Source organism: Vidua macroura, chromosome 6 (genome assembly GCF_024509145.1).
Source record: "Vidua macroura isolate BioBank_ID:100142 chromosome 6, ASM2450914v1, whole genome shotgun sequence".
Taxonomy (NCBI): domain Eukaryota; kingdom Metazoa; phylum Chordata; class Aves; order Passeriformes; family Viduidae; genus Vidua; species Vidua macroura.
The window spans coordinates 30133736-30152878 of NC_071576.1; the positions used below are offsets into that span (position 1 = coordinate 30133736).

At 44.8% G+C, this 19143-nt stretch overlaps 2 protein-coding genes across 2 annotated transcripts; both read right to left on the reverse strand.

Moving 5' to 3' along the window:
* Positions 1-10157: 10157 nt before the first annotated feature.
* LOC128808746 (outer dense fiber protein 3-like) lies at positions 10158-12387 on the reverse strand. The gene is made up of 6 exons (XM_053980222.1): positions 12051-12387; positions 11726-11926; positions 11399-11500; positions 10941-11062; positions 10379-10516; positions 10158-10268 (listed from the first exon to the last, which is right to left on the reverse strand). Exons 1-6 carry the CDS (start codon positions 12154-12156, stop codon positions 10173-10175), a joined length of 765 nt encoding a protein of 254 aa, XP_053836197.1. The 5' UTR covers positions 12157-12387; the 3' UTR covers positions 10158-10172.
* Positions 12388-14147: 1760 nt separating this feature from the next.
* On the reverse strand, positions 14148-16274 carry LOC128809513 (outer dense fiber protein 3-like). The gene is made up of 6 exons (XM_053981552.1): positions 15997-16274; positions 15672-15872; positions 15345-15446; positions 14871-14992; positions 14368-14505; positions 14148-14258 (listed from the first exon to the last, which is right to left on the reverse strand). The coding sequence occupies exons 1-6, from the start codon at positions 16100-16102 to the stop codon at positions 14163-14165; spliced, it is 765 nt and encodes a 254-aa protein (XP_053837527.1). The 5' UTR covers positions 16103-16274; the 3' UTR covers positions 14148-14162.
* Positions 16275-19143: the final 2869 nt, after the last annotated feature.

Here is a 19143-nt window from a genome sequence, read left to right on the forward strand (position 1 = left end):
GAAAAAGAATCCATATTCTACTCAAGGTCTTCCCAGGAATTTTACTTTTTATTTTTCTGTGTCTCTGAAAGCTGCTATAACAGTGGCATAACTAAAAAAAGCAATCTCAAATATTTAAAATTCTGTTTTCTACTTATAGCCCAAATGATGTGCCAACATCTTGGAAGTGTTAGTCCTCCATCACAGGAAACTTTCATGAAGAGGAAAAAATATAGTTTGGCCTGAACATCTAAGAATATAGTCCACTGTTCTACATCAGCTCCCATTTCCAGTTACACCCTGGCTGTGTGCTAACCAAGTCACAATTATTTAAAGGGGTCTTATTGCTGAATTTCCACTCATGAAAAATAAGGTGAAGCAAATTTTCAAATGGTGATAATTAACAGATGAACTTCCCTAAATGTAAAAGGTGCAAAGTTTATTTATGCTAGCTGAGGCTGCAAGGACCTGAGGAATAGTACTTGCTTTGCAGAGTCCAATAGCTGATTGGAAATTTTCTGACATGAAGTCTGGATAAATTCAAACAGGGGGACAGTGAAGAACATACCTGTGGGATCTATCACACATTTAATATTTTGAATGGTGCACCTAGTCATACCAAAGCTCACACACAAGGTTCTTGAGTCTGTGTGTGTGATAGAGTACCATTACTCTCATGGGAAAACAGCTCTAATGATACCTAGATTGCTCAGTCTTACTAGACATATGGTATAAAATAATGAATCTGAGCCTTGGGGAATGATTTTACTCATTCCTACCTCCATTACTAAGAACAAACTCTGGCAATCTTCCTTTAAAGATGAACAAATATTACAGGGAATGTACTACATGCCAGACAAATAGCCTTAGCTTAAAATCCTGCCAGATGAGTATGTTGCCTTTTATGGATCTGAAATGCATTTTAAATCAACAGCACTATATTACAATCTCATGAAGGTAACCATGGATTGGGACCACAAAAGTACTATTACCACTATGTTCTGTGAACACTAAAGCTACCAAGACTGACTGAGATAGACAAGTAAAGGATTCCAGAGTCTTAAAATACTATATTGAAAAGCTTTACTGTAGTGTCCAAAATTCAGATCTTCAGTAGAAAGAATGATGAGATTAAAGAAAAAGATATTGAGATATTTTCCTCAGATAATAAATTATAAACATTAATGTCTATTTATATAACAGAAATGCTATAGGGATGCAAACTTTGACCTTCACTTGCTTAACTGAATTTGGATATTCCAGTAGCTTATTTTCATTTGCTCTGTTTTTTGAAAATGAAAAAGGTAGACAGAAGAGCAAAAACAACCTCTATGCAAACCTTTTGAAATTATACAGTTTTAGTCACATCTCTTAAGATAAATTAAATACCTTATGTGGCAGGTGTGAAAGTCTTGTTGAGAGTTAGTATAGCATCCTGAAGTTTATGAAAATAAGACATTTTGTTTACATCCCATAAAAAAAATCAGTCCTTATAGCTGAACTATTTTTTTTTTACTTTTATTTTGCAATCAAAGAATTAATAAACTCTGATATAAATAAAGAAGCATCATCAAAGTACCATTTTACAAAGCATCAGCTGGTTCATGCTTGATATGGAGAGTAAGGACACATTTGAAATGTTGGATTATCATAGCCCTAGGACAACCCTGTAATGTGGAGTGCTTTCACTACAGACAATCTAGCCCAAGACAGTGAAAACTTCTATACTAAATCTGTAGCAGCCCCTTTGGCAAAGTCAACCCAGAGCTGCAGATCCTGGAAACCTGCCATCCTGGCTTTGGTTAAACCACAATACCTGCAAAACATGGCAGGCAAATTCTGTAAAATCTAGATGTGATGGGATATCTTGAGGCTATGATACGTTATCAAACCAAACTCTTAAATAACCATTCTCTGGCTTTTAAATCAAACACCATGGCATGGTGTGTGTTTATGAAACCAAACTCCCTCTCTTCTACCACAATAATTTCTCATTCACCACAATGCCCAGCACAATCTCTGTTCCCTGGCCTAATGTGATTCCGGAACCTTGCCCAGATCCTGACTAGGAAACTGCAGTTTTCTTGGACTAAAACCATCAGGGATCTTCTCTACATTTAAACAGTATAAATGATTGCTAAATAATGCCCAAACACATGTCCCAGCCTTGTTTAATTAATATGTATGTGGAAGGTTGTAGCCACAGAGACATCAGGGTTTCCAAAGTCGTTAAGTCTACAAGTGCTGCCTTGAGTCAGAGCTCTACAGGCTTCCATGCTTCTTGATATGTGATATCAGGAAACATGCCAACAGGAAAGTCAAGAGTGTCTGGGTAATCTGAGTGCTAAGTGTGCCCCAAGAGCTCAGACTTTTGACTCAGAACATCATGGGATAAAAAGTGACTTATGGACTACAACCTTGCCTGTGCTACTCACTCTGAGGGGGTCCAAGAGCCCTAGCTTGGCTGTTCTTACTTCTCATCTCTTTTTGGCTCCCAGCAGAAGAAATACAAATTCAGTTCATCAACTGTCAAACATATTAGCTTCTACTTTTTTTTTTTTTTTAATCTTTTTTTGGTCAGAAAAAAAATAAAGCAAATCCAAACAGCACACAAACAAAATAATAAAGCAGCATTTCCTTGCATATTCTGTTGCTAGCTCACTTCTTAGGATGAAATATGTTTGCTTCTCCTGATTGAAATTGAATGTGTGAATCGTTAATCATGAAAAATAAAACTTTTTCAAAAGACTGATGCAAGTCTGGGAAGCTAGCAAGAACACAGTTTTAAAGCAGGATGTTAATATTAGCCAGATGGCCACAACAAGAAATTTGGACCTGTGTCTGGATGTGAAGAATAGCTTTATTTAAAGCCAGATCTCTTACAAAGAATGGATGCACTTCTGTTCAGTGATGGATTCAAACTCCATACTCCCCTCAGTGGAATGGGGAGGAGAAGCAAAAGTGAAACTCCTAGGCTGAGAGAACAGTTAAATAATTGAAACAAAAAAGAAATTATAATAACAGTAAAGAGAGATAACATTCAAGAAAAACAACTTATCAAGTGATGCACAATGTAAATACTCACCACCTGCTGACCAACAGCAAACACTGATTGATTTATTACTCATTTCCATGCACCAATGCTTTAAATAAAAAACTTCCATTGAGTATAAAAAATTTCCTAAGGTTTTGAAGGAGATCTCAGCTTTTGGGAAGAAGGTTGGACAGACTGCAGTTCTATGGTACCTGTCAATCAAAGGGGCCAACACCTCTATTTTAGAAACCCTTCAACATTTTCACTGTCCAATTATAACAAGGAACTGAAGCTGTTGTCTGTGAGTGATTTGTGACAAATAACTGAAGTACTGCTGCGTTCTTTAGTTGTGACAATTGTTATTTTTAGGGCTAAAGGAAGGAAGAGAAGGCGTTGCAGTTATTTTAAGACAGATTAAGTTTAAACAGTGAAGCTGTAGTTGTATATGGATAATCCATTTTGCAGGTCTGAAAATAGTAAGGTCACATTAACCAGATATTTTTAATTAATGTACTTTAGTACAAAGAGCAGAAATTTATGGACAATCCCATTCTTTGAAGAATGAAGGGGTCATTCAAAGAACGTGCGCATACACGTGCACACGCTTTTTTTTAAGATGCTCCCAGAATGGCCCAGGATTGCAGCACAGCCTTGAGAAATTTGAAAAATGTGTGTTTTGTTAGCCAAGATTAATAGACTGTTCTGAGATATTTACACCAAGGTACTGTGACACTTGATGTTGAATTTTCCTCCTTTAGGGAAGCTGAAAAACAGAAGGAAGAACAGAGGTGTGTTTGGTTTGGGTTTTTTTTAAAGGAGCTCTTTTACTTTCATGTATCAGCCCAGCTGCAGAAATTCCTGACTATGATCTGTTACCTGCTCTACTTCTGCCTTTTAAGGAAGAAGATTTTGCAGGAAGAAATGTCAGGTGTTCTAAGGATGATATTTTTTTGATTCCTTTATTCAGGCGAAAAAAAAAAATTAAAACCATTACCAGCTTTTGAAGTAAACAAAGATGGGAAAACCAAGCGGTCTCTCTGAAAGCAAATAATTACTATTTTTCCTCACTGTACATCATTTGCTCATCTTTGAAAGCAAATCATTCATGGGAACATTATGCAGCTTGATGACAAAATTAATTGGAGGGGTGGGTCAAGAAACTCCTACAGAATTTCAACACACCTGACTACAGGGTGCATTGCATGCATGTGTTTGTAGCTTAAGGCAGGGAAAAATCAGCTCCTTCGAGTAAGAGCTGAATTTAATAGGAATTCCTATTTTGCTTTGGGATAACATCTTTCATTGATTTAATCCCTTCCTGTATGTACTTGTATCATATGAGATAGTTGTGGTTTTCATTTTACATTCAAGTCTATAGTATGATGAATAGCTATTGTCAGCTTTACTTCACCCTGACCAGTGGTTGCACCAGTGGAGGTAGGCTAGGGTCAAGGAGATGGCCTCAAATAATCTACAATTTTCCTACCCCTATCCCCCTTTCCTTAGTGCCTTCCTCTTTCTTTCTTTTCTTTTATTTTCTTTCTTTCTTTCTTTCTCTCTCTCTCTCTCTCTCTCTTTTAGTGCCCCATCTATCTTGCAGCTTACTGAGGCTGGAACTCTGACTAGAAATGACAGATCACTTCATACGTCACACTTTATTGTTTGTTGCACTTTTATCACATTTCCAGCATCTTCTTTTAAAATCAGCCCAACTCTGAGTTATATGTTTCTAATTTGTATTATAGAAAAATTCTGCCTCTTTTGTTCACTTGGGTATTTCCTTTTGGTTCAATGGATTATTTACAGCATAGTGGAATCTAGCACTTCAAGCATTGCCTTCATATGATTTACTACACAGTAGTGTTATTACTGTATTAATAAACTTGTAAAGCTTGGCCTTGGTAGTATTTGATTGAAGCTGATTTTTTCTGGAAGTTCTTGACCAAGAAACTTACAGCTCTTCTCAGAATAAAAGTAGGGATAAATTCACTGCATATAGCTATTGACAATTTTCAATGAGAAACCAGGAATAAAAGCAGAAATACAACATTAAGCATAGACAGGTAGGAGTGGGAAGGGGAGAGAATATTAATTAAGGAACATGACTTGTTAGAGGAGGTATATACTGGACATTTGAGACAGGAAATTCAGATGGGTAAGGCTTGGACTTGTTTGGTGAGAGGGTTGGGAGGAAATGAACAAGCTATTTGGAGTGGGCTGGACAGGTATGACAACAGTGCAAAGGGCTGCAGTGGGGGAAAGCCTCAGCCCAGTGAACAGCACACTTCTTTTTATGAAGCTCAGGGTAAAACTTGCTTTCTGGGCTGCATACATACATACATATCTAATTTTTGATCCAGCAGTATACCTAGGTCCTTCTCTACAGGGCTGCTCTCAATCCATTCACCACCAAGCCTGCATTGAAAATGATGATTGTTACAATCCAAGTGTGTGACCTTTCACTTGGCCTTGTTGAACTTCAGGAGGTTCAAACTGGCCCACTTCTCAAGCCTGTGAAGGTATCTCTTCCCTCAAGTATGTGTTGGTTAGATAAGCAGTGATGCCTTGTGAGATAAAAAAGGGGTTCTTAACTTCAGATCATTAGAACTCATTAGAGATAGACCTAAAACAGACTTAGTTTAAGGAGTCTTCTTGCCATTGTCAGAACTGGGATTTAAACATGTACCATAAACATAATAAGCAATAACTTGCATATAGACTGAAAAGATACTATTTTTCAATCCATATGTAAACTGTGCCTATGTACTAACCAGTAAGCATCTTTGTTAATCTCAAACAACCTATGTAAAAATGCTGAATATTAGATGAGAAGCAAAAGGATTACTGGGAAATAAAATAAAGATAATTGACTAAACAAACCCCTAAGGCCTGTATCATATGCATCACTATTTTATTGGATAACTAAAATACCAGATCTTGTTCATTTTGAGCTACCTGACAAACTAGCTGCAGTTCTAGCTGATAATCACTGCCTTTAAAACTAATGGTTTTGATACAGATTCTCTCCTGCAGCCAATTGTTAGAGAGATTGAAACTGTTGAGCAGCTAGTCACATTTTCTGATTCTGAGGAACTTATTTGCAGCTTTGGCCCAGACATGAGCAAAAACAGGCAAGGAGCTGCTTTAATTTATGCCACTGTCAGACTCTCTCACGGTCTCTCTACCACTGGAGTTCCTCTCTGCCACAACCTTTCATGCTCTGACTAGGGATTTCCCATGCAAAAATATACATATGTGCAATGCACAGATGGTTTGCATATGCGCAGTAGGCTTAACATAGCTGATTTACTGTGTATGCACAGACCATCTGTGCAGCACATGTGCAGCAGGTCTGATGTGTACTGGACACATTGGACTTACTGTGCATGTGCTACACAGTTAATCTGCACACACACAGTAGCCACAGCTCTGACTGAGTTGCCAGACATCCAGATGGCCAGAGTCCTCAAATCCCTTCCAGAGAAAAAATGAAGATAGAATAAGGATGTTTCGTTTTGTTTGGGTTTTTTCCTGGTGTATAACATAGCTTATCCTTTATTCTCAAATGTAGAAACATATTAAAGTGCATACACCACCTTATCACATTTTAGTCTAAAAAAAATTTCCCCCAGATAGAGAGCAATTCCCTCTGGTCATGCATGTCCAAAAACAACTATAGAAAACAAAACAGAGCTGTGATAAAGATTCTTTTCTGCAAAGTTTTACAGAACAAGCAAACCCATAACAAGTGAACTACACAGGCTTCTCTTAAAGAGGATTGGCAGCCACTTCAGATTTTCTGACTACAAAAAGCTTTTCGATCTGGAAATACTTAAACTATTCAGGTTAATGCTCAGAAACCTCAGCAACCCAGATCAGTCACAAGTCACAGTCTCAGGAAGAGAGTTAGTTGTCTTGGGCCTTGCCTTTTGGGTGGTTGAGATTCAGAGTCTTAGAGTGCACATGCTGTTTGCTTTCCCATCATTAAGACTGTGAGCTAGTAACATTGTAACTAATGTTTTTGATAAATTCCCCATCAATAACTCTTCCCTAAAACGAAGATGCAAACTTAAACATGAAAATAACTTATTAGACCCACCAGTATTTTCAATAATTTCTAAGCATGCTGGCAGTTCCAATGTATGGAGAATTTATCTATATTTACTTACTGGAGAGAAGTCTGAAAACACTCTGCATCTGTGGCTGGCATCCAGCTTTTTTTCTATGACCTGACAATGCACACAGGAGTCTGCTCCATTTCTTCTTCACTCTGAGGAAAGGCCTCTCTTGCCTTCATTTGCACACTCAGGCTGTCAAACTCCCAAAAGTGGCAGCACAGAGGTGTTCCTAAACATTACCTTCAGCAGAAAATTCTGCTTAAAAACACCAGGCCCAAATCACTCTCTCTAGGACAAAAACATAAATTAAGGGACCACTGGAAAATATTACATGAAACAGAAGTCTGAGGCGTTCAAACTTGCATTCATATTATGTGACCCCAAACTAAAAGAACATACAGCTTTTAGATAAACAGAAAAATCATGTTGTTTTTTCTCTCATTGCATGTTTCTGCTTTGCAGACATCATCAAGATCTGCTTATTGTGTTTTCAAGAGGAAAATATATTAGGTGCCTTACCCATAGGCACCAAGTTGTGGGGTGCACCAAGGCCTTCTCTACTCCATTCTGAGCCAGTCCCATCTACACAGACCTTCCTAACCTAACCCTGAGCCTCTTAAATTTTCCAGCTTGTCTCCAGGAACCCAAAGAGGACATAATGCCTGAATGAGGCCTGATGAGTGCAGAGCAGTGGGGATCACCCTTGAACCTTCTGGCAATATGAGAAAATAGGAGAAGACCCATCAGAGCAAGCTCCCGTGTGGCACTGGGCCTGGCAGTGCTGTGGTCCTAGGCTCCTCTTCTTGCCGTAGGCTCTGCAGCTACCGACATGGATCAAGCCTGGGTGGGCACCTGGAGGTTTCATCACCCATGTGGCCACATCATGGCAGAGTTCTGCAAACTAGGATACACGTATACAGTTCCTGAGATGACACGTAAACCAGGAATAAGGAAGGATGGGGCAGGGACAGAAGGGGGAGGAGAACAGCTGGGGGATCACAGCACATCTGCTGCTTCCACTTAACAAACTGTAAGTTTAACACATTGCAAGGAGCCAAACATCCATCACAGACAGCTGCTCTGCAGGTACTCAGCATTACATTCACCCCTGTATCACTGTGAATGGGAAGGACTCAGCTCCAGCACTGCACATTTGTGGATGTCCCAATATGAAGACCGAGGTCACCCTGAGTACCATTTCTCCAGCTTTTCTTCCAGGCGAGACAAGCACACCTTACTCATGGGGGTACATAACCTGTCCAGAACAAAATCTGTCCACTGCTGCCTCAGCACTGTTCTCATAGAGCACAGCATCACTGACCTCATCTGTGAATGCAGGTAGGACGAAATTTCTTCTGTAGATTAAAAAAGCAAGTTATAAAATTTTCCTGCACCACAAAGGACTGAATATCCAGTCTATTAACCAAAGCTTCATTTGCCTTTGTCCTTCCCCTGCAACAGCAACTTTTAACAAATCTTTTCCTATTCTAACTTTGTGTTCTCCTGTAATCTTTCTAACTCGCTTAGCTCTTCAAGTAAGTTTAGTTAAAATACTTCTCATTAACCACAGGCATTTCAAAATGAAGAGAAGGGCACCTGAAGCCCTAACATGGAAGATGCCTGCTCGGGGTTCGACTGAGAAGAGCCGCAGGCAATTAGGTCCCCACGGCCCCTCCTCAGCAGGAAAACAGGAACGCAAAACAAGGTGTAAAAGCTCGTGAATTGAGATAACGACGCGTGAAACAGATTCGGCTGGAGGAGATTAGTGTAATTTACTGCTGTTTACTCAGATAGTGAGGAAATTAAACCCCACTAGCCATTGCTCCCCTTTCGCAGTCGGAGCTGCCCCCGGAGCCGCGCTCAGGAGCGCCTGGGCCCGCTCAGCCCGAGGTCCCGACGCTGCAGCTCCTCGACACACCGTGTTCCAGCTCGGCACCGCCGGACAAGGCCTACTGGAGCACGACTGTCTAAAGAGGACGCGACGGAACTGTGTCGCCGTCGTAGGAATTTGCCCTCCGCCTCCCCGCAGTCTGGCACACGTAGCCTTTCCCTCGGGTTAAGCACCACCCGGACGCTGCCGGCGGGAGACTGGGGCCAGCCGGGGTCGGTCGGTGCTGCAGCGCTGCCGTACTGCCTGTGGGGCTCCGCTGGGGCAAGGCATGGGGCTGCACGTAACGGGCTCAGTCCGCCCCAGTGGGGCAGCCCCAGTTTGTCCTCACGAAGACCTGCTTCTTCCCCATGCACAGCACAGCCCTTTCCAGTCCAATGGTGCCTGAGCACAGGGCCTTTGTCTAATGGGTTGAGTCTGACTGGAGTGGTGAGAGAGGCTCCTGCCTTGGAGCGCCTGTGAGAGCTGCCTACACCAATTCCCACCCTGTTCCCTAGCAATCGGGGACAAATCCTTTTGGCATCACCACTTAGCCAGAGAGGAGAAACAGCCTCCCCAGGCAGGGGCACAGTAGAGTCCCATCACTGGCCACAATCAAGTTAGTGGTTGCCTGGGTGCTGGCTAGTCTCTTCCAGGCTGCCTCTCCCACATGAGGGTTGGATGAGATCCCTTCCCACCTGGGCTGTTGCAGGATCCTATGATGATTCCATTTTCAGACTGGGAATAATGGTTCTTTCTCCTTAGCTCTCAAGTGGTCTGGGCACTTGCCTGAGGAAATGAGCCCCTGCCTGTGGCAAGAGAGGATGCAGGGCAGCTGTGTTTCCTGGCACACCTTGAGCAGATGCTACCTGTGTGCGCTGAAGAAGGGGGACACTGAGATGGGCTTTTTCCTTGAGGCCAGCATGGGCCATGGGGTGAGAGTGTGCAAGGCAGGGCTGGAAAGCTTTCACAGTGTTTTGCTCTGGTTAGGTGAAACAGTACTGTTGGAGGTACTGTTGGCCTGGTTCATGCTGTTACCTCGCTGCTCTCCCCTCAGCCTCATCCTGCCATGTTTTGACTGAGGCATAGACATGAGACAGTGAAGCCAATGGTCCACACCCACACACCCTGCTGCAAAGGAAGAACAGAAAAAGATCTCTTCAGGTATCTGTCTTTAATCAAGATGTGTTTCAGGTATTAAAGAAGCTTTGTAGAGAGAGTGCCGGACTCCAAAAGAGAAGGCAGGATCCCGGGCCTTGGTCACTGACAACTGGAAGGGGAAATTGGGAAGAAAAGAGGTGAAAATGGTGCCTCATTCTCCAGAGCTGTCCTCAAGTGAAGGCTGTCCAGCACAACACATTGGTGGGCCGAATGCCTTACCTTTCCCAGGCTGTATTCTGCTGGACCTGGTAACGTTCCCTTGCCAGGAAGTTTGGTTTTTAGTCCCATTGTGTACTTGGGAGCCCTGGTTTTGTAGACGTCTATATCCACCTTGTCAAATGCCGCTGGACCTGGCGTCTGCAAGAGAAGCAGTGAAATTGGTGGGTACAAGAGGCAGTGTGGATTCTTGCTGGGTGCCCACGAGTACTTGTATGCTGCTTTAGGTGTCTGGCCAGAGGAGCAGTGTGGGAGGTCTGGAGCCTTGGGAATGAGGGCTCTTTGGGAAAAGAGGTAGATTTCCCAGAGGACAAGGGAGATTCGTGTCATTAGTGCCAGAGAGCTGTACCATGCCAAAGCTGCTGGTGTGGAAAAATAAGGGGCTGCAGGTATAGGTCTTACTGGTAATAGCAGAGCCAGAAGCCCTGTGGATACTTGGGCTTTGCTGCACATGCAGGGAGGCTTGTGCTGTCTGGGGATACAGCAGGCACTGGGGCCCTTCTGCCCTAAGCAGAGCAACTGAGCTTCTGCTGCTGCTGTGAGAGAACCGAGAAGCACAGCTCACCTTTGCTATGTCTTGAAAACAGCTCTGGTATTGACTCCTCCCTTTAATGGAGTAGCATGGTTCGGCACGAGTGTATGCTGTGTTTGGTCCCAAAATCCTGGGCAAGGTGTAGGTGTCAGGACCTGGAAGTGAAGTAGGAAGATGGTATCAGTCAATCCTGTGGGAAAGGGTGGAAGAGAGTCAGCCTGCGAAGCTGGCTGTGAGGAGGAGGAAAGGTTTCCTGCCCCTCATCCCAGTGCCTCTGGCTTTTGTATGTTGTGTGCCTTGGCTGTTTGAAAGCAGAGCTTCCGGTTCTTCTGTGAGATGGGAGAAGTTGATGCTGTGGGAGAGCAAAAAGCTTGTTGAGCACAGACTGTGTCTTGCTCCCTAGGCTTTTTGCTAGGCCTGTTGAGGAAGATGCAGATGCTCCCTGGAGGATATGCAGGCTGTAAGAGTGTCTGTTTCCCCAAGTTCCGTACCTGGTGTTCGGAAACCTTTTAAGTCCTTGGGTCGGGACGCCAGGCTATTCATCGGTGCGGTATAGTAGATGTGTTTGTTGGCAGGATCGGTGGTGTAGTCACCTGGGACAGAGAAGGAGACAAGAAGTGAAGAAGTGAAGCTGGGAACCTAACTGCAAGTCAAAGAGGAGAAGTCAGGAGGAGGTGCTCAGTCTTGCTTGTTTTCTTTCTGGAGCACTCTGAAGCCCATTCAGGGCATGAGCAAAGGGTTTTGTGCCCCAGTGGCACAGGGCAACAGTAAGGCATGCTTGTCTGGCCTGGAAGAAGGGCTGCAGAAATGCTACTCACTGGGTCCAGGGGTGACCAAAATCTTGGTCTTGGGACGTGCTGTCACAAGTGCCAATGGAGCCACTTGCTTCCCTGTCCTGGTAATGGATGATTCGATGAAGTACTGAGGACCTGGTGAGCAGGTTGCTGCAGAGGGTGCTTTGGTCCCTCGAAATGAGTATGCAGGGGCTCGGTCTTTGGTGGGATCATGAGCCATATGACCTGGGAAGAAAAGCCTGTGAAAGGACCTGTGCCTGCAACTGTGTAGTGAAAGGAGGTTTCTAACTGGAGGCAAGCAGTGTGCTGTGCCTCCCGCTGCCACTACTTCCCCTGATAGTTGGTTTACCTGTTGTTCCAGGGATCCAGTACTTAGGACCTGGGGTGCTGAATTCTGCAAGGATTGGGCCCCGTCGGGGATGAGGTCTCCAGGTGCCTACCCAAGGTCCCTCCATGCTGGTGGCCAGAGAAACTACAGGAAAAACAGGAGAGCTACCAAAGGGCTTCTCTGACACAGCACTGGTACGGAACTTTCCTGTAGCCCAGAGCAAGAAGAAAGCAAAACTAGCATCACGAAAGAAAGTGAAGCAAAGTGAAGAGCAACAGCAAGTAGCAGATTGAGGAGAAGGAGAAATAGAGGGAAGCAGTAAGTTAGAAGCAAATATGCAGCAAGAACTCCTGCTGTGCCCTCAGGCAGTAATTGTTGGTGTGGAACGCAGCGCTGGCCTGGCTGGGAGGTAGCCTCCAGCGTCTACACACAAATTTGCTCAGCTGTAGTGTGACACTGACTGGGTGAGGTGCAGGGAGGGACACAAGCTGTGACATCATAATCCAATGCTAGGTGGAACCATCATCATTGACATCCATCACCAGGTGACATCCCAAAAGGCCATTCTCACCCAGTGATGAGCAAAGCCCACTGTGATATTGAGACCTTTAAGCTGTTCATGCTGCCGCACTGCCGTATTGCCTGCAGGGCTCCTCTGGGCCTGGGCATGGGGCTGCCATGGAACTGGCTCAGTGCGGTGTGGGGCAGCCCCAGTCTGTCTTCACACAGACTTGCTTGTGTCCCCATGTGCCCAGAGACCCAGCACAGCCCTTTCTATTCCAGTGGTGCCTGAGCACAGGGCTTCTTTCATCAAAAAGGATGAAATGAACTTATCCAATACCAATTTGTTATTAATAAGGAGACACTTCTGTATTTCAGTGCTAGGGACGTGGGGGATTACTCCTCCAACTTTGTTTTGATTAGCAAGCAAAATTAATCCATTTTATTTGCTTTTTCTGCTGTGTCATTTTTACATAAGTTCTTTTACCTAGTATGCGCCATATGCCCATTCTTAACTTTAACCTTTACAATGATGGGTTTCACGAGTTATATAACTTTAATAATATTCCTACCCTAAGACTATCATTGGCCATAGGTACTGAGATCTACTGATTGGAATCTTTGATTTTCAAATTAGGATAGGAAGGGTAGGGGGTTTCCAAGCAGACTAACTGGTGTGCATGAGAATATTCATAGCTTCTTGAACAAGGCATACGATATCTGGTCATTTCTTGGTGAAGTTTCTCTGGTTAAATACATTGAAAACAGCACTCCTAACATTCATATACAATATGCTTCATGGCTTTCTACTTGCAGTCATAACTAACACTTTGTCTTCTTTATTATAAATAAATTATTTTATCAGTGTATTTATAACAGGCTGAGTAGACTGAAGTGCTGGCCACCGAGCTGAGAGAGGCTCCTGCCTTGGAGCGCCTGTGAGAGCTGCCTACACCAATTCCCACCCTGTTCCCTAGCAATCGGGGACAAATCCTTTTGGCATCACCACTTAGCCAGAGAGGAGAAACAGCCTCCCCAGGCAGGGGCACAGTAGAGTCCCATCACTGGCCACAATCAAGTTAGTGGTTGCCTGGGTGCTGGCTAGTCTCTTCCAGGCTGCCTCTCCCACATGAGGGTTGGATGAGATCCCTTCCCACCTGGGCTGTTGCAGGATCCTATGATGATTCCATTTTCAGACTGGGAATAATGGTTCTTTCTCCTTAGCTCTCAGTGGTCTGGGCACTTGCCTGAGGAAATGAGCCCCTGCCTGTGGCAAGAGAGGATGCAGGGCAGCTGTGTTTCCTGGCACACCTTGAGCAGATGCTACCTGTGTGCGCTGAAGAAGGGGGACACTGAGATGGGCTTTTTCCTTGAGGCCAGCATGGGCCATGGGGTGAGAGTGTGCAAGGCAGGGCTGGAAAGCTTTCACAGTGTTTTGCTCTGGTTAGGTGAAACAGTACTGTTGGAGGTACTGTTGGCCTGGTTCATGCTGTTACCTCGCTGCTCTCCCCCCAGCCTCATCCTGCCATGTTTTGACTGAGGCATAGACATGAGACATTGAAGCCAATGGTCCACACCCACACACCCTGCTGCAAAAGAAGAACAGATAAAGATCTCTTCAGGTATCTGTCTTTAATCAAGATGTGTTTCAGGTATTAAAGAAGCTTTGTAGAGAGAGTGACGGAGTCCAAAAGTGTAGGCAGGATCCCGGGCCTTGATAAGTGACACCTGGAAGGGGAAATTGGGAAGAAAAGAGGTGAAAATGGTGCCTCATTCTCCAGAGTTGTCCTCAAGTGAAGGCTGTGCAGCATCACATAGGGTAGGCAGGCTGCCTTACCTTTCCCGTGTTGTAGTCTGCTGGACCTGGAAATCGATCCTTCCCAGCCCCTTTGGTTTTTAGTCCCATTGTGTACTTGGGAGCCCTGGTTTTGTAGAGGTCCAGTTCCACCTTGGCAAATGCCGCTGGACCTGGCGTCTGCAAGAGAAGCAGTGAAATTGGTGGGTACAAGAGGCAGTGTGGATTCATGCTGGGTGCCCACGAGTACTGTGTGCTGCTTTAGGTGTCTGGCCAGAGGAGCAGTGTGGGAGGTCTGGAGCCTTGGGAATGAGGGCTCTTTGGGAAAAGAGGTAGATTTCCCAGAGGACAAGGGAGATTCGTGTCATTAGTGCCAGAGAGCTGTACCATGCCAAAGCTGCTGGTGTGGAAAAATAAGGGGCTGTAGGTATAGGTCTTACTGGTAATAGCAGAGCCAGAAGCCCTGTGGCTTCTTGGGCTTCTGCCCTGAGCAGGGCAGCTGAGCTTCTGCTGCTGCTGTGAGAGAACCGAGAAGCACAGCTCACCATTGCCAGGTCATGAAAACAGCTCTGGTATTGACTCTTCCCTTTCATGGAGTAGCATGGTTCGGCATGAGTGTACACTGTGTGAGGTCCCAGAACCCTGGGCAAGGTGTAGGCGCCCGGACCTGGAAGTGCAATAGGAAGAGAGCATAGATCAGTCCTGTGGGAAAGGGTGCAATGCCTGGGTGGTAGAGAGTCAGCCTGCGAAGCTGGCTGTGAGGAGGAGGAAAGGTTTCCTGCCCCTCATCCCAGTGCCTCTGGCTTTTGTTGTATGTTGTGTGCCTTGGCTGTTTGAAAGCAGAGCTTCCGGTTCTTCTGTGAGATGGGAGAAGTTGATGCTGTGGGAGAGCAAAAAGCTTGTTGAGCACAGACTGTGTCTTGCTCCCTAGGCTTTTTGCTAGGCCTGTTGAGGAAGATGCAGATGCTCCCTGGAGGATATGCAGGCTGTAAGAGTGTCTGTTTCCCCAAGTTCCGTACCTGGTGTTCGGAAACCTTTTAAGTCCTTGGGTCGGGACGCCAGGCTATTCATCGGTGCGGTATAGAAGACGTGTTTGTTGGCAGAATCTGTGGTGTAGTCACCTGGGACAGAGAAGGAGACAAGAAGCGAAGAAGTGAAGCTGGGAACCTAACTGCAAGTCAAAGAGGAGAAGTCAGGAGGAGGTGCTCAGTCTTGCTTGTTTTCTTTCTGGAGCACTCTGAAGCCCGTTCAGGGCATGAGCAAAGGGTTTTGTGCCCCAGTGGCACAGGGCAACAGTAAGGCATGCTTGTCTGGCCTGGAAGAAGGGCTGCAGAAATGCTACTCACTGGGTCCGGGGGTGACCAAAGTCTTGGACTTGGGACGTCCTGTCATATGTGCTGATGGTGACACATACTTCCCAGACTTGGTAATGGATGGATGGATGAAGTACCGAGGACCTGGTGAGCAGCTGTCTGTGGAGGGTGCTTTGGTCCCTCGAAATGAGTATGCAGGGGCTCGGTCTTTGGTGGGATTATGAGCCATATGACCTGGGAAGAAAAGCCTGTGAAAGGACCTGTGCCTGCAACTGTGTAGTGAAAGGAGGTTTCTAACTGGAGGCAAGCAGTGTGCTGTGCCTCCTGCTGCCGCTACCTCCCCTGATAGTTGGTTTACCTGTTGTTCCAGGGATCCAGTACTTAGGACCTGGGGTGCTGAATTCTGCAAGGATTGGGCCCCGTCGGGGATGAGGTCTCCAGGTGCCTACCCAAGGTCCCTCCATGCTGGTGGCTAGAGAAACTACAGGAAAAACAGGAGAGCTACCAAAGGGCTTCTCTGACACAGCACTGGTACGGAACTTTCCTGTAGCCCAGAGCAAGAAGAAAGCAAAACTAGCATCACGAAGGAAAGTGAAGAGCAACAGCAAGTAGCAGATTGAGGAGAAGGAGAAATAGAGGGAAGCAGTAAGTTAGAAGCAAAGATGCAGCAAGAACTCCCTGCTGCGCCCTCAGGCAATGATTGTTTGCCAGGCCAGCAGCAGTGGAGAAGCGCAGTGCTGGCCTGGCTGGGAGGTAGCCTCCAGCGTGTCTACATGCCAACTTGTTCAGCTGGAGTGTGGCACTGACTGGGTGAGGTGCAGGGAGGGACACAAGCTGTGACATCATAATCCATAGCCAGGTGGAGCCATCATCATTGACATCCATCACCAGGTGACATCCCAAAAGGCCATTCTCACCCAGTGATGAGCAAAGCCCACTGTGATATTGAGACCTTTAAGCTGTTCATGCTGCCGCACTGCCGTATTGCCTGCAGGGCTCCTCTGGGCCTGGGCATGGGGCTGCCATGGAACTGGCTCAGTGCGGTGTGGGGCAGCCCCAGTCTGTCCTCACACAGACTTGCTTGTGTCCCCATGTGCCCAGAGACCCAGCACAGCCCTTTCTATTCCAGTGGTGCCTGAGCACAGGGCTTTTGTCCAATGGCTTGTGTCTGACTGAACTGCTAGCCACAGAGCTGAGAGAGCTGACAGAGGCTTTTGGCTCAAAGTTTCTTTGAGAGCTGCCCACTCTAATTCTCACCCCGTGCCCTAGAAACCAGGGTAGAATCCTTTTGACATCACCACTTAGCCAGAGGGGAAAAAAACATCCTCCCCAAGAACCGGAAGAATTAAACAGGCTTTGTCTCAAACTTCGCCCTTTTCTTGCTTTGGCCCTTCCATTAGCTCTTGGTCTAGGGGGAAAAGAGTGAGTAAGCAGCTGACGTGGCTTAGCTTCTGTCCAGGCTCAACAACTGAGCTTCTGATCTTATTTAGCAACAATGTAAGGATGGCCTTCTTTGGGGGTGAATAAATGTCGTCTGTTAGCTGTAACTGCCACTTACTCCACCTGTGGTCATTTACAATGGGACATCCCTGAAATGAGCTGGGAAGTTGATAGTGTCCAACGCCCAGCTTGTGCTTTGTATCTCTTGATGCTTTTCCAAGGTCTCTGTGCTCTGAGCTTACTATTAGAGGGGAGGGAGAGAGCAAAGTTATCAATAATCTCAGTTGTTCTGGCCTCTCACTTTGAGGGCCCCCAGTTTCTGTGTCACTCCTCAGATGCTACTGATATCTTCAAGCGTTTTTTTCCCTTTAATGCCCACTTCTTCTCCAGGTTGTTTTGGGAGTTCATGGTTAACAGGCTTTTCAGTGTTGATGCTTCAGGAGCATGTGAACTCTTTCAAGGTTTCCCTGGGAGGGTTGGACAGAGTTGAGTTTCATTATTCGGATTTTGCCAGTAGTGTGTGAATCTCTGTGCCTGCAGTATGAGTGCTTCCACCAGGTTTTTCCTTCCCCAGATTTCATGACTCTTTCTCAATAATACCAGTCATTACCCATACTTTATTTAGTGACCCTTAAAGCTTTTCAGTCTCCAAGTTTTTATGGTTTGAGACCCTTACGGCTTTTCTTTCACTGCTGTGCTACATGGGCTGTGGTTAATATAGCATCAGTTAGGAAATACATTCTGAAGCATATGAATTGTGATTTGAATGGAGATGCTGTGGGTGAGGTAAAACAGTGGAGTGGCAAACCAGTTTAGAAGACATAAGAATCTTTTAACACAATCTGATTTGTTTAGTAAAGGGCACTTAAACTTCAAAGGCACACACAGATGGAATTTTCTCCCACTAGTCAAGTACTCATGCAGTATAACCAGCAGTTTTCATAACACTGGCAGTCTTTGACACACTAACAAAATTGTATATGAGCTTGCTCTCTTACCGTAAGTGAAGCAGATACTGTGGAGACTGGCAGGAGTTAATGCATTACCAGTGCAGCTGGCTAATCACATTTCTTGTTGGATTATTTAGAAATATCGACATTAGTGGATGAGTTCCAGTTCTTGTGTTCTTGGTGGCATTCACCTGAATCTTCTGCATCCCTTTTTTTTTTCCTCTTGCTTTCCTCTGTGTCCTGTATCAGTGCAAAGCTATCAAATAAGTTTTGTTTAGATTATGCTTTTGAGCCTACTGATGGCAGCTCCTCCAGGCTTGGGGTACAGTTTTCACTCTGGAGACTTAAAAAAAAAGCCATTCCAGTAAACAGCCTTCTTGAGTGATGGTATGTTAGCTGTGAAGCCTATTGATAACAGCTACAGATAAAAGCTTTGCAGTGGGTTAAAGGTGTTAAAGCTCGAGGTCAATGATAACAGCCCCCCAGAAGCATCCCACAGAAGGGGGCATTTACCCTGGAGCATACTGATAGCAACCCCATGAACCATCCCTTGTGGAGAAGATTAAAAAAATGAAGGGGACAGCCCTCAGCCCAAAGGCTGTTTCCCAGAGCTGCCATCAGTAGGCTCCAGAGCCTAGAATGAATGAAAGCTAGAAATTTATTCGCATAGTCTGTGAATAGCAATAGGCAATGACTTGCAAAACAGGATAATTTACTGGTATTGAAACTGACAGTGGGCGTAACATACCTGGCACATTTTTAATATGCTTAGCATATTTTATTTCAAACTTCTTAAAAGGTATGCTGTAACTGATCTGTGTTTAGTGAGAGTATGGAAGAATGTTGCTAGAAGTTGTAGCCTGTATCAACACAAAAGGATGGCAGAATGAAAAGAGGCCTATTAAAACTGTTAAACACTTCAGTAGTAATTACTGTGTATGATATATTATTCACAAATAACTGGATACCTATACATTTTCACTGCATGTTACAAGATCTTTGTACAGTGCTCTTTAGGAAGTGACACAGTTGATTTAATTAAAACAAAAATTAGTCTAACAGATTTTTACCTGTGTGTTTCAGAGATAATTTCAATGATGTGGAGAATCTCTGCT

Excerpts from the sequence above, each read along its gene's own strand:
- LOC128808746 (XM_053980222.1), bottom strand. The coding sequence starts at position 12,156 with ATGGAGGGACCTTGGGTAGGCACCTGGAGACCTCATCCCCGACGGGGC. Across the intron at positions 11,501-11,725 it reads TTTGGTCACCCCTGGACCCA|GTGACTACACCACCGATCCT; the intron begins GTGAGTAGCATT and ends TCTCTGTCCCAG. Across the intron at positions 10,269-10,378 it reads CAGAATACAGCCTGGGAAAG|TTGTCAGTGACCAAGGCCCG; the intron begins GTAAGGCATTCG and ends TTCCCCTTCCAG.
- LOC128809513 (XM_053981552.1), bottom strand. The coding sequence starts at position 16,102 with ATGGAGGGACCTTGGGTAGGCACCTGGAGACCTCATCCCCGACGGGGC. Across the intron at positions 15,873-15,996 it reads CTGGATCCCTGGAACAACAG|GTCATATGGCTCATAATCCC; the intron begins GTAAACCAACTA and ends TTTTCTTCCCAG. Across the intron at positions 14,506-14,870 it reads GTTTTCATGACCTGGCAATG|ACGCCAGGTCCAGCGGCATT; the intron begins GTGAGCTGTGCT and ends CTTCTCTTGCAG.